At 49.3% G+C, this 12,147-nt stretch overlaps 1 protein-coding gene and 1 non-coding gene across 15 annotated transcripts in view; both read left to right on the top strand.

Moving 5' to 3' along the window:
- TLE3 (TLE family member 3, transcriptional corepressor) overlaps positions 1-12,147 on the top strand; it is a 49,771-nt gene that overhangs the window by 17,724 nt on the left and 19,900 nt on the right. For 12 of the 14 annotated variants that reach the window (XM_055098236.2, XM_034939042.4, XM_034939040.4 and 9 more), the window contains 2 exons: positions 4,084-4,146; positions 5,632-5,706. In XM_055098236.2, coding sequence (XP_054954211.1) covers positions 4,084-4,146; positions 5,632-5,706 — 138 coding nt within the window. Of the gene's footprint in view, positions 1-4,083; positions 4,147-5,631; positions 5,737-12,147 lie in introns of all 14 variants that reach the window. The other 2 variants (XM_034939039.3, XM_034939027.3) reach the window with 1 other exon arrangement.
- Positions 793-853, top strand: MIR629 (microRNA mir-629). Its single transcript, NR_163125.1, has one exon. It is a non-coding gene; the product is annotated as a microRNA mir-629 (primary transcript).

The raw sequence follows: 12,147 nt of genomic DNA, 5'->3' as shown, positions 1-12,147 counted from the left end.
GTGGGACCGAGATGGAGGGAAGGATGGAGGTCGGCCTCTGGAAACTACAGCCGCCTTATCGATAATGGATTGCGCCAAGTTGCCAAAAGGAGTTTTCCAACATACGATCGAGTTCCAGTTTGTGATTTGTGACCTGTCCCAATTGTTGAAGTCACACTTGATTTTTTTTTTTTTTTCCTTTTTTGGAACTGATGTTTAGAGCTTGTTTGAGTTGGATCCAATGCTGTTTTAACAGCTGTTCTAATCAGAAGTGCTGTCAATTATTAACCTTAATGGTGGTTTTTCTTTCAAAAATATTTCTCTAAGCTCTCTTGAAATGTCAAAATTTGGCTTCTTGGTAGGAAGTCATTTAGTGAAATCACTTAATGGCTGGGCATCAGTTTCCCCATCTGAAAAGTGGAGATGTTGACAAGCGCCTTCTCCGCGGGGTTATTGTGGATGCACACATGGCGAGTTGGGTGGGTGATATCAGCGGTCATTGCTGTTGTTAGGAGGGCTTCTGTTAAGCCAGCTTTCCATTTCCAGGAACTTCCCCTCCCCCAAGCGCCACCCTCCAAAAAATAAACATTTCTTTAAAATGTTGAGCGAACAGCTTTCCTGTTCATACTTTGACTCTGCAGAGTGCACGCAGCCCATTCTCAGGGTTGGGCAGCCTTTGTAGAGATGGGGGAGGCCCAATCCCTGCTTCCACTTTGTGGGGAGACCCCAAGAGGGTACTAGCAGATGATGGCACAGTGACAGCTGGGAGGGATGGGATGTGCTTGCTTCATGTCCCTTTCCCAGGGGAGGGGCTGGGTTTACGTTGGGAGAACTTTTACGGTGAACCAGGAGGTTCTCCCAACGTAAGCCCAGCCCCTCCCCTCTGCCTGCCTCAACCCTACACAGTCCTGTCTGGTGACGTGCCAAAGTCCTTCCTGCCTTGCAGAGAGGCCTCTCTTCGTCGAACGTGGGCCTCAGGAAAGACAGCCTGAATGCCACTACACCAGGCTTGTGGAAGGTTCTGTATCTGTGTGGCATTGTTGCGATAGCCCTCAGTTGATGCTTGCTTGTGGTGTTGGGAGGCAGGAACTACTTTAGGAGGGTGGAGGGGTGAGAATGAGAGAGGACTTGCCCTGAGCCACCCAGCTGTGGTCACCTGATGGCCCGGATGGCTACATAAATCCTGGGAGATCCCTTGTCCTCATAACCAGAGTGAGCTGGGCTCCAGACCAGCCCTATGGGAAGATCCTGTCTGTGGGAAGCCTTTGGCCACGTGTTTGCTGAAGGGTGTGGGGAAGGGCAAGGTCAGCTACGTTTCTTTTTTGTCAACTCCCGAGACCCTGACCCTTGGCCTGTTTACCAGTGGAAGGAGGCCATAGCCAGAACCCTTTTATAATCACCCTGCCTCCCTGCTCTCCCAGAGACTGTGAGAGTTAATAGTTGCTGAGGAGGCCAGAATGACTGGGGATGTTCTGACCTTGCCCCTGCCTTCCTGGCTGTGGGGAGGAGCAGTGGCCAGGGACCCATCTAGGTGGCTTGCGATTGGCCTGGCTTGGAGGTGCCACCCCACCCCGTTGGTGAAGGGCTTGGGCCACTGGCCACCAAGTGTATGTCAACACTCCATCCACCACGGCCCCTCCCACAGATGCTGCCCATGCTGGGGCAGGCCCAGATCCACAGCAAGGGGTCACTGCAATATGAAGTCTCAATAAATGCAGAGATGCCAGTGATACTATTCTTTGGGCCAAAGATTTACGGAGCACCTACTGTGTGCCAGACACTGCTTTATTGTTGTTTAAGATAACAGGCCTTGGACCTGTGAGCTTCCTAAACAGTAAGGTTGTTTTTTTTTTTTGTTTATTTTTGTTTGCTTTTTGTTTTTACATATCTTTCTATTCTTATTTGGTGCATGAACTCAAAGGTGAGAGAACTTGTTACTCTGCCGGTGTGGAGTGAGGTGCAGCCTATGCTTGTTTCTAGAACTCCTGCCCTATCCAACCCGGACTTTTTTGCTTCATTCCCCATTCCTACTATCAGTTGATTTAGGCGAGGAAAAAATAAGCAGAGTGAGGAAGGACTCTGTTTGGGAGAGCTCTTCCCACTTAACTAGATTAACAATTTATATAATGATTATTTAGTAATCCTCCTGGGTTCCTTAGAGTATGAATGACGGGTGTCTAGTGGGTGGAGAAGCCAGGGATGCTTTTAAAAGCCCTACAGTGCACAGAACGGGCTCCACACAGCAGTGAATTATCTGACCTCAGATGTCAATAGCATGGTGTTTGAGAAACCCTGATGTATGGTGTCCTGGCTAGAGTGCCCCACACATGTGTCAATGTGGAGTCCCAGTGGGTCTGAGCTGGGCAGTTTGGAAGTGGGGGCCATTGTTGACACAGTTGGCCTGGGATATGAGCGACAGTCCTTTATAACAGGAATTGTCTCTCCCCAAATGCCAACAGTGGTGCTGGCTGGGAAACACTGACTCTGTTCCTGAGGAGCTAGAGTGTTCTAGGCAGAAAGCTGACAGCAGTGATTCCTGATCCTCTCCCTGCCAGGAACCCCCACTGTAGCGGACAGGCTCCGTAGGTTGGCGAGCCCTGCCACCGTGGCTGGCAGCCCAGGACACAGGCCTGCAAAAACCCATAAGGCTCTTTAGTTGATGGCCTGCCTTTCCACAAACCAGAGGCGTCCTCTTTAGTGGCCAAGGGTGGAGGGGGTGGAGGGTGTTAGCCCAAGGAATTCTCCCGAGGTCCAGGGTCTATTTATGCGCCTTCAGATTGTTTTTATTTTAAGTGCACAAGGATTTCTCATCCAGAATCATTTGACATGCAGATGATCACAGATTTTTAAAGGCTGTTGTCATGGTTTTGTCTCTGAAAGATTGCTATGTGCTGATGGAAGCTTTGAAGCCAGCTTTGGGACCTCAGTCCTGGCGGGCTCAGGATTCAGAATGAGATAAGAAAAGCAATTCTGAGAGTCGTCTGTCAGTGGTTCTAGGCCTTTCTATCTGGACTCAGTTAACCCGTATAGCACCACTCTTGATCTGAGATCTAAAGTTTACATAGGATGCTGGTGGAAACTGTTGACTTTCTAAATGCAGTCTTTTCTAGGGTGTTGGGAGATGAGGCAGAGAATTGATCTACCTTTCTAAGATTGACTTCTGTGAGGGATTAGGGATCTAATGAATTACATCTCTGAGCAGCTTCTTAGACAAGGCAATGCTATATCCTAAAAAATGAAGTGTTGGCTGGGCATGGTGGCTCCTGTCTGTAGTCCCAGCCCTTTGGGAGGCCAAGGTGGGCAGATCACTTGAGCCCAGGAGTTTGAAACCAGCCTGGACAACGTGGCGAAACCCAGTCTCTACAAAAATACAAAAATTAGCTGGGCGTGGCAGTGCACCTATAGTCACAGATATTTGGGAGGCTGAGGCAGGAGAATCACCTGAGCCCAGGAAGTCGAGGCTGCAGTGAGCCAAAATCATACCACTGCACACCAGCCTGGGTGACAGTGAGACCCTGTCTTAATGGGAAAGAAAAAAAAAGAAAGAAGGCTTAATGGTAGGATTTTAGCCTGGTAGCATATATGTGGGGGAGGGATTGATCTTGGTGAGGGAGAGGCTAGTCCCAGGGAACCCTTTGCCACATAGGACCGCTTATCAGCTTTGTCCCATTTATCTGAGAGCTCGTGTCCTATTGGCACTGGGCACCAGTGGGCAGAGCAATTCCTCTCTCACTAAACTGTGTTTCACTCTTACAATGGGTTTTGCTGGGTTGTTGGGGGTGATTTTTATTTCGTTTTGCTTTAATTAGGGATTCCATCCAGAGGATGCAAACTATATTCTGAACCAGACATATAGACCACCTCTGATGGAAATTGGAGCTCCCTAAAATGTAGGCAGCCTGGCTGCAAGGGAGTTGAAAGAGATTTCTTCATGCTGTGGATTTAGCTAGAGCCTCCTGGTAGGAGGCTGACTGAGGGCAGAAAGGATGGAGCCCTGTGGAGAGGGGCTGTGGTCTGGGGGGAGTTTGCATTTCCACTTGTCTATGACATTTCAGTGACTTGATTTATTTGCCTGAGCTTCATGTGGTCTCCTTGCCTTTGCAGACAGAGATTGCGAAGAGACTGAACACAATTTTAGCACAGATCATGCCTTTCCTGTCACAAGAGGTAAGACCTTCTGTTATTATTTCTTCCTTTTCTTTCCAAATCAGCCCAGTGGCTGGTGGGGTCTCACTGGAGCCTGAGCCCCAGCCCCAGCCCCAGCCTCAGCCCCTGTCCATTCATACTGACTGAGCTGACAACCTGGAGATTTCCAGAGCCTTCTCCGGCCAGTCTGGAGGCAGGGGGCCATATCAGAGGGACCATTTGCTCCTTCTTCTCATAGAATTGTTTCTCTGCCATCACCTGAGTCCAGAGATTGGAGTGCTGGCATGCGACCTAACCATCAGTGGGCAGTGGGTGCCTCTTTCCCATCCAAACTAGCATCCCCAGCCCAAAGGGGACCTCAGTTCCTGGTACAGAGTGCCCTTGCTGGGAGCATGACCAGGTGGTCATGTCACTTTCTAAGCCTACCTTCCAAGGGACCTCCATTTGGGACAGCGGCTGGACTAGTGGGTGATTTGAGATAAATGCCTGCAAAGAAGCCCCCTGGTGCTGACCAGACAGACGGGCCGACTTTAGTGGGCTCTGTTTCTGTCCTCTGATTTCACTCCAGCCAGGGCAGGCCCTGCCCTCTACTCCCACTCAGTGGCTGGGACCATGTCAGCTCCCTCAGGGACTCCTAATGGTGACCAGTAAATGATTGAATTAATATATAAGAATCAGATATGGCAATGCCCTTGGAGCTTGCAGCCCAGTAGGAGAGAAAGCCGTGTATGTGGCTGGTACTACCTCAAGGCCAAAGGGAATTAATGCAACCACTTTTTAAAATAGACTTTATTTTTTTAAGAGCAGTTTTAGGTTCACAGAGATTTCCCATATCCTCCCCACTATCAACATCCTCACCAGAGTGGTACATTTGTTGAAACTGATGAATCTACATTGACACATCATCACCCAAAGTCCGTAGTTTACATTAGGGTTCATTTTACCACTTTTTCTTTCTCTATCTGTTTATCTGGAAACATACTTTGTTTTCTCTCTATTTAGACAGGTATGGATAAGGTATATGTAGACATACTTTTTCCCCAAATCCTTTGACGGTAAATTGCAGATATCCTGACAATTCACCACTAACTACTATAACTGCATCTCCTAAAAACGGATACCATCCTTCATGATTACAGTATTGTTACCATGTTTAGAGAATTAATAATCATCCTGTAATATCATCTGATATCCAGCTCATACGCAAATTGCATGGAAAAATTTGTGTGTGTGTGGTTGACTAATAGCCATCTTTTGGCATGCTCTTTATTTTAGAACTTAAAAGGAAGTTTCAATTACAAAACTAATACATGCTCATTGAAAAAGGTCTAAAAGAGAAAGTAAAATCGCCTGTCACCCTCCCCGCTACTTGTGCCCTGTGCCTGTTCAGTGGGGCTCCTCTGTCTGCTCTGGGCCTCTCCGAGAGGCCCTGCCAGTGCTGCACAGCCCGTGACCTCCTCTGTCCAGGAAAGTGGCTGCATCTAACGCACACCCTCTTCCCTCCAGCACCAGCAGCAGGTGGCGCAGGCAGTGGAGCGCGCCAAGCAGGTCACCATGACGGAGCTGAACGCCATCATCGGGGTACGTGGACTCCCCAATCTGCCTCTTACCGTGTGTATAGCCCTTTTATTCCTCTCATTTATCATAACCAGAGATTGACCCTGACCTTAGCTGGCCTCAAAGAATGGCGGCCCCAGGGCTCCGGCTTCTACAAGCACCCCAAGGGCTTGGACCCATGTAGGGCTGTTTCCCCCTTGGCTCCCAGTTGCCTCCTAGTCCTCAAACTAAAGGGGAGCCAGACACGCCTCAGATCCACCTCTTCAGCCATCTGCCTCATCTTCCACTGGCTTTTGGTGTCCTTGCCATTGAGGAGGGTGGGGGCCTAGGGTCACCTTCAAGGCCAGGCCAACTGGCCAGTACCTGGCCACCTCCTCACACTTACCCCGGGGCCTGTCTGCCTCCTCCCTGGCAGAAGTCTGCCCTTCTTTGGCCACCTGGGATCAGAACAGTCTCTGCTGTACTGTTGATGTGCATCGTGCTGTGGAATTTGGGTTTACGTCTTGCTGTCCCATGCGCGAAGCTGCCTGGCTGAGCATTCATCATGTACGCTTGTGAACTCCAGCTGGGGAGCTGAGACTGGTTTTCCTGACTTTCTAGAAGTCCCATCTCCCCTTTACACAGGCAGACATACCCAAGAGTGCTCTGTGAGGCCCACTTCCGGACTGGCCCCTTAGTGGAAAGGGGAAGCTGGGTCTACCTGGCTTGTATCTTTAATGCATTTCTTAGGTTCAAGTGGCATCTTTCTCCTGCTTGCTGCTTTGGTGTGAGGCTAGTGACATTTAAGATAAGCACCTGAGGAAGAAGAGTCTTTTTAGTGTGACTTTGGGCAAGGCTCTTACCCTTGGGGTGTACCTGTCCACCTTTCATCTCTGAAATGAAGAGGGTGGACAGGATCACTGCTTCCCAGTCCACAGAGGAGCTTCTGGACGGTACAGATGCAGGGGCACTTGCCCCAGAGGTCTTTTCCATAGGTCTGGGGATGGGACTGGAAATCTGTGTTCCTAACGATTTCTAGATCATTCTGAAGTGTAGTTAGGCTTGGGAAGCAGTAGACTGATTCAACTCTAACATTCTGGGAACCTGGTTGGTCTTCTTTCCTCTTTCTGTTCTCATGGGAAGTCACTATTTCAAGGTGGAACTGAAGGCCCCAGAATTTTCCTCTGCTTGGTAGGATACTTGATGACTCTTGACTTTTCCGCCTGGGGCAGAGACCTGGAGGTCTGTGTTTTAGTCATGGTTCTCCCCCCATGTGACCTTTGGCAAGTCCCTTCTCTTCCTTGGGCCTCAGTTTCTGTATCTGTAAAGGGAGAACGTACACCGGCTCATCTCTTTGGGCACTCCTGACTCCTACCAGGAATGCTGGGAGGCTGGAATCACAGAATGACACTTACGGACACCGGCCCTTCCATCACACTGTCAGGACCCGTGATGGTTGCAGAGTCCTTTGATGAAGGCAGCACAGTGGGTTTGTCCTTCTGGGCTGAGCCCATAGGGACACTTCTCAGTGCTGCTTGGGCAGGTGGGGGATGCAAGCATTGGCCTGGTTTGAATCCTGGCCTACTGTGTGGAATGGGCAGAGAGGAGTCTTGAAACTGGAACGTGAAGAAGTGTTCAGTGCTGGAAGGCAGCACCCCAAGAGGGGAAATCATGATATTTTAATGTTTGAAGTATCATCAGAGATCATCTAGCCCGGGGATCGTCAACCTTGACACTGTTGAAATTTGGGGCCAGATCATTCTTTGCCATCCTGTGCATTGTGGGATGTTCAGCAGCATCCTTGGCCTGTAGCCACTAGATGTCAATAACACCCTGACACCCTGATATTCGTAGGAGGCAAAATGGCCCTTGGTTAAGAACCTCTGATCTAGCTCAATGCCCTTGTTTTACAGAGAGGGGAAGTGATTATGATGTTTAGGAGGAAAGCCAGGCCAGAGGCCCAGGTGGCTGACTCGCAGCCCAGGGCTCTTCCCCTGGCCCTGGTGCAGCCCTGGAGGGTGGCCTGTGTCATCTGTCTCAGTGACCAGCTCTCAGCTTGATGGTGGTTCTGCTAGTGGTAGCAGGGGGCTGCAGGGGTGGGACATACCTTGTGAATTCTGTTTTCCGACATTTCTCCTCTTCCAGCTCCTCACCCCATCCCCTTTCAACCATCTTCTTGAGGTTTCCAGGCCAACTTCTCCTACCCCTGCGGTGGCCACAGCAGGGTCCCCTCTCACCCTCTGCCTCCCTCTTTGGAATTAAAATCCTCTTATGAAAATAATTTTTTTTAAGTTTTAAGAAAGGAGTAAAACTGGGGGAGAAGCACTGCTTGGATTAGCTGTATTTCCCTTAAGTAGTATTCAGGAAACTACAAGTTAGGTCGAGGCAGCTCGAGGCAGACATTGGAATTCAATTAAAGCCAACGAGTGGGGCCTGTGACCCCCATTTTCAAGGTAATTGCTTCTCCAGCTCCGAGTGAATGCAGCCATCGCCCTGTCATTAAGCAGGCAGCCGTCTAATCGCTGCGCCTGACAGAGCCTCACAAGGCAGGAATTATGGACAGCCGAGGCGTGCTCGCGCTGGGGAGCCGTGCTTGACTGCACTCCCGCGAAGGAGTCCGCTAATCTAGTCAGGGCGTTCTTTATCTCCTCCTCGAGGAGAGCAGAGAGCGAGCCTGCAGCTGAGCTGCCTCTGGGAAGCAAGGTGAAGAAGGATAACGGGGTGCAGAGCCATGGGCTGAGCAAAAGGGCAGGCATCCTGGCCCCAGCAGGAAAGGGCAGGAGAGAGAGGGTCCCAAGAGGCTCTTGGCAGCTTTCAGTGGCTACCCCCACTGCACTGTTGGATTTGCTGCTCTGGAAGGAGACACAGCCTGGCATCCTGGTCTTGGACTTAGAGGAGGGCTTTGGGCAAGTCACTTTGTTCCTCCAGGCCTCAGTTTCTCCATCTGCCCTAATTGTTTAGTGGCTTTCTTGCTCATTGGAGTTGAAAGATTCTGAGGTTGTGGCTCGGCTCAACTCAACTCAAAGAGAAATCAGATACCTCCGGCATGGGCAGGGAGGTAGCTAGTGGCATATTTATCATGAGGATTAGAGTATTCCTGGGGTCTTCCTTCCTGGTGAGAAAGGGCAGGATCCAAGGTCAGGGTGGCATGTGTGAAAAGGGGAAGGAAAGACAGACAGAGGGAACCAGGCTCTCGAGCCAAGCCTACCCTACCCACTCCCCTGCTGGACCACAGGGAACTCAAGTGCCTACCGAGGGAAGAGAAGTGGAAGATTGTCTCTCTTCTAGCTGGGGCCTGGCAAGACTTGGTTACAGTAGCCCTGTTTCTGTTACATGCTTCTTGGATCCAATTAACAGGAGGGGCTTTAGAAGGACAAGATTCCTGAGCACGAGGAGGGAAATTTGACACTTGGTCAGCAACCCGCAGAAGGCAGCATCTATATTTCCCAAGCAGATTTAAGACCCTGTGAGCCGATATATCACCCATTTCTGGAACCCTCTTTTTACATTGCTATATCATGGCCCAAGATCTTTGGACTGGAAAGTGGAGGAGGTCTCATCTGTTTACCTACTGACAATTTGGTCTTCATTCCCTTGGAAATTAACAGTAGGGGAGATGTCACAGAGCATTGACTTGATTTTTTTTTTTTAAGTAGGAGGGAGGAGAGGAAGAGGGACGTTGTAGCTTGTCACAAAATACACAGGATATTTTGAAGCCATACCTAAGGTATTCACTCCAGGATGTGGATGAGCTGCATTCAGTTGACTGAATTTTGTGTGAGGGGAAAGGATGGCCAAGAGAATGTGTCTTAGTATCCGTCTTTCAGCCAGGCAGCCATGGTGGAAGGAGGTAATGCTGAGTTTGAGTCTGGGCTCTGGTTGCTGATGGCTTCATGGAGCTGTTCAGCCTCCCGAGCCTGTTCACCATCTCTGAAGTGGGGATCACAAGGGTTGTTGTGAGCACTAAAAGCTATTACCAACCCCAGAAGCTCAATGCATGTGGAGCTATGGTGCCCACTGAGTGATGTGAAAGAGAAGGAGCAGTCGGAGGCCTGGAGCTGTTCTCGCTGTCCTTGGAGGGCAGGAAGTGTTCATTTTACGCAGTCAGGACCCTGTCTGACTCCTCTGGTGGGAGCCCTTGGCGGGTCTTGGCTCTGGAAATGCTTAGACAACTTCACTAAGTTCAACCCAAATCATGAACCTGCGAAACGCAGCATTAAATCACCTAGCGAAGGCCTAAGGCGTGATGTGCATAATCCAATTACACGTACTCTGCAAGCAAGATCTTCCCTTCAACCTCTCCTGGAAGTGACCGCACCTTCTGAGCCAGGCCATGGGCGCTTATCACTTGTGTGGAGTACATGTTCGTTGTCCTATTTGTGCTCTGGCAGGAAATGTTCAAGGAGGGAAAAGTGAACGCCCATGCATGGGCTTGGTTCCAGGCTCCTAGCGCCTCTTTGGGGTTAGGGATGCAAGAGGGAATTATTGACTTCCTTTCATATTGTGGATGGAGGAGTTCCCATATTGGAAGGAATGGTATAAGCTGGAGACAGGCGGTCTCTGATTGTGGAATTGATTCCATTTCTCTGCCATGGGGAAAGCTACCCAGTTGAAAACAGTATCAGCCTCCCACTCAGACATCACTGTGTTTGAGCACATTGTGCTCTGAAGCCAGCAGACGTGTTGCAGGGGATAGGAATACAGCCTGAGGATAGCTGTGCCCGCCTGCCTGCAGAGGTGCTGAGCTGTGATAGGGACGGGGGTCAGGTGGGGCCTTGCCCACTGGCCCCCACACCTGTCAGGGAAAAATCTTCGTTTCACTCTCTGTTGTACCCAAGATTGTTGTTAGCAGACCCTCCGTCTGACAAGCCCTGGCATCTGCTCTTGCACTGAGGAGGGAGCCTTGGAGATTGGCTCTCCTGTCCCTGCTTCCCAGAGTCTGCTGGACCGGTCCTTGCTGTGCCTTCAAACCACCCCAAGGAGACCTCGAGGGAGTTTCTGGCTCTTTGCAGCAGGTTGCTCTTGCACTCAGAGATGAGGAACGCTTCAGTTTTGCATGGGAGATTCCTTTTCTCTTTTGCAAAGAGGACGCTCCTACCTGACAACACTAAGGCAGAAAACCAGCCTCTCAGCCTTGGAAGCTTAACAGCTTTGAAAGCCACTGTCTGCCAAACAGCCGCTGCTGCCTTTGTTCCAAGTTTCTGACGTCGGTTCACTGGTTCATGTTTTGGGCAAGCAGGACACCTCATGACCCCATTGATGCTTCCTGTCCCAACTAACTGTTCTAGCTGTGTCTAATTGGGCCTTGGAAGGAAGGCATGGAGCTGGGAGGCGGTTGGCACCTGTGGACACCATTTCTCAGCCTCTTCATATACCTTTTCCAAAATTTTCACTAATTTACCCACAAGACATGTACTGAGCAAACATGCCAGGCACTGTTAGAGGTGCTAGGATGGAGAAGACACAGTCTCTGTTTCTGGAACTCACAGGTTGCCAAGCCGTGCACAAAGGCAAAAGAAACAGTGTACACCTGGGATCTGTCTGTTTGCTAAGATTGAGCACCTGCTCCATTTTTACCTGTAGTCACACATGTGATCCTGGCACAACACAGAGAGGTCGGCTGACTTGTCCAAGGACTCATAGCTGATAAAGGATAGAGCTGGAAGTCCGCCTTATTCTGCCTGGCTCCATTGTCTGTGCCGTTAGAGCTCTTAGAACAGAGAAATCCATTCTGACCTGAAGTGGGAGGGCATTCAGAGGATATGGCCTTTGAACTGGGCAAAGCTGAGCCTAGAAGGTTGGGTAGGAGAAGAGACCTTTCCTGGTAAGATAAGAGTCAGGGTGCGTGGAGCTATTCAACTCCATCTTTCCTTGGGTACAAATGTTCAGTGCACATTTTCTCTAGAAACAGACTTGTTCATGAAAGGAGTTAGCTGTGTCTGCAGGCAGCAAAGCTACTTCTTTGAAGCCTTCTTTCCCCTCCTCTTCTTTGTCTCTTCCTCAAGGGATCTTATTGGCTCTGCACTATAAAATGTGGATTAAATACCTTGCTTTCAGTCCTTGCTTTCTGGGATTTTACTAAATAGTTATCACCAGCAGAATTAACGGGCCTACCAACAATTTGTCTAAACAAAGGGGCCCTACTGGAGACTCATTTTAAAACCAGGTATCCAGATAAAGTTGTATTGTCCGACCACACCAGGGAATACTAGGTAGCCATTAAAAAGGACAAGAAAATTTCTTCAGAACATTCCTAAATTAAAATCAAGCTGTATAGCAGTATGGTTCACAAGAGTCCATTTCTGTATAAATACATTTGAAATGTGTAGATTTTCATAAAGAAAAACCTAGGCAGATTTAACAGCAGAATCTTCCGAGGGTAGGATTGAAGGGTAATTAAAGAAACTTTTTAATGTCTACTTATTTTTAGTATTTTCTTAAAATGGGCATGTATTAGTTTTGTAATAAGATATTAAAAATTACATT

This window comes from Pan paniscus, chromosome 16, assembly GCF_029289425.2.
Source record: "Pan paniscus chromosome 16, NHGRI_mPanPan1-v2.0_pri, whole genome shotgun sequence".
Taxonomy (NCBI): Eukaryota; Metazoa; Chordata; class Mammalia; order Primates; family Hominidae; genus Pan; species Pan paniscus.
This window is presented reverse-complemented; position numbering and strand designations above follow the sequence as displayed.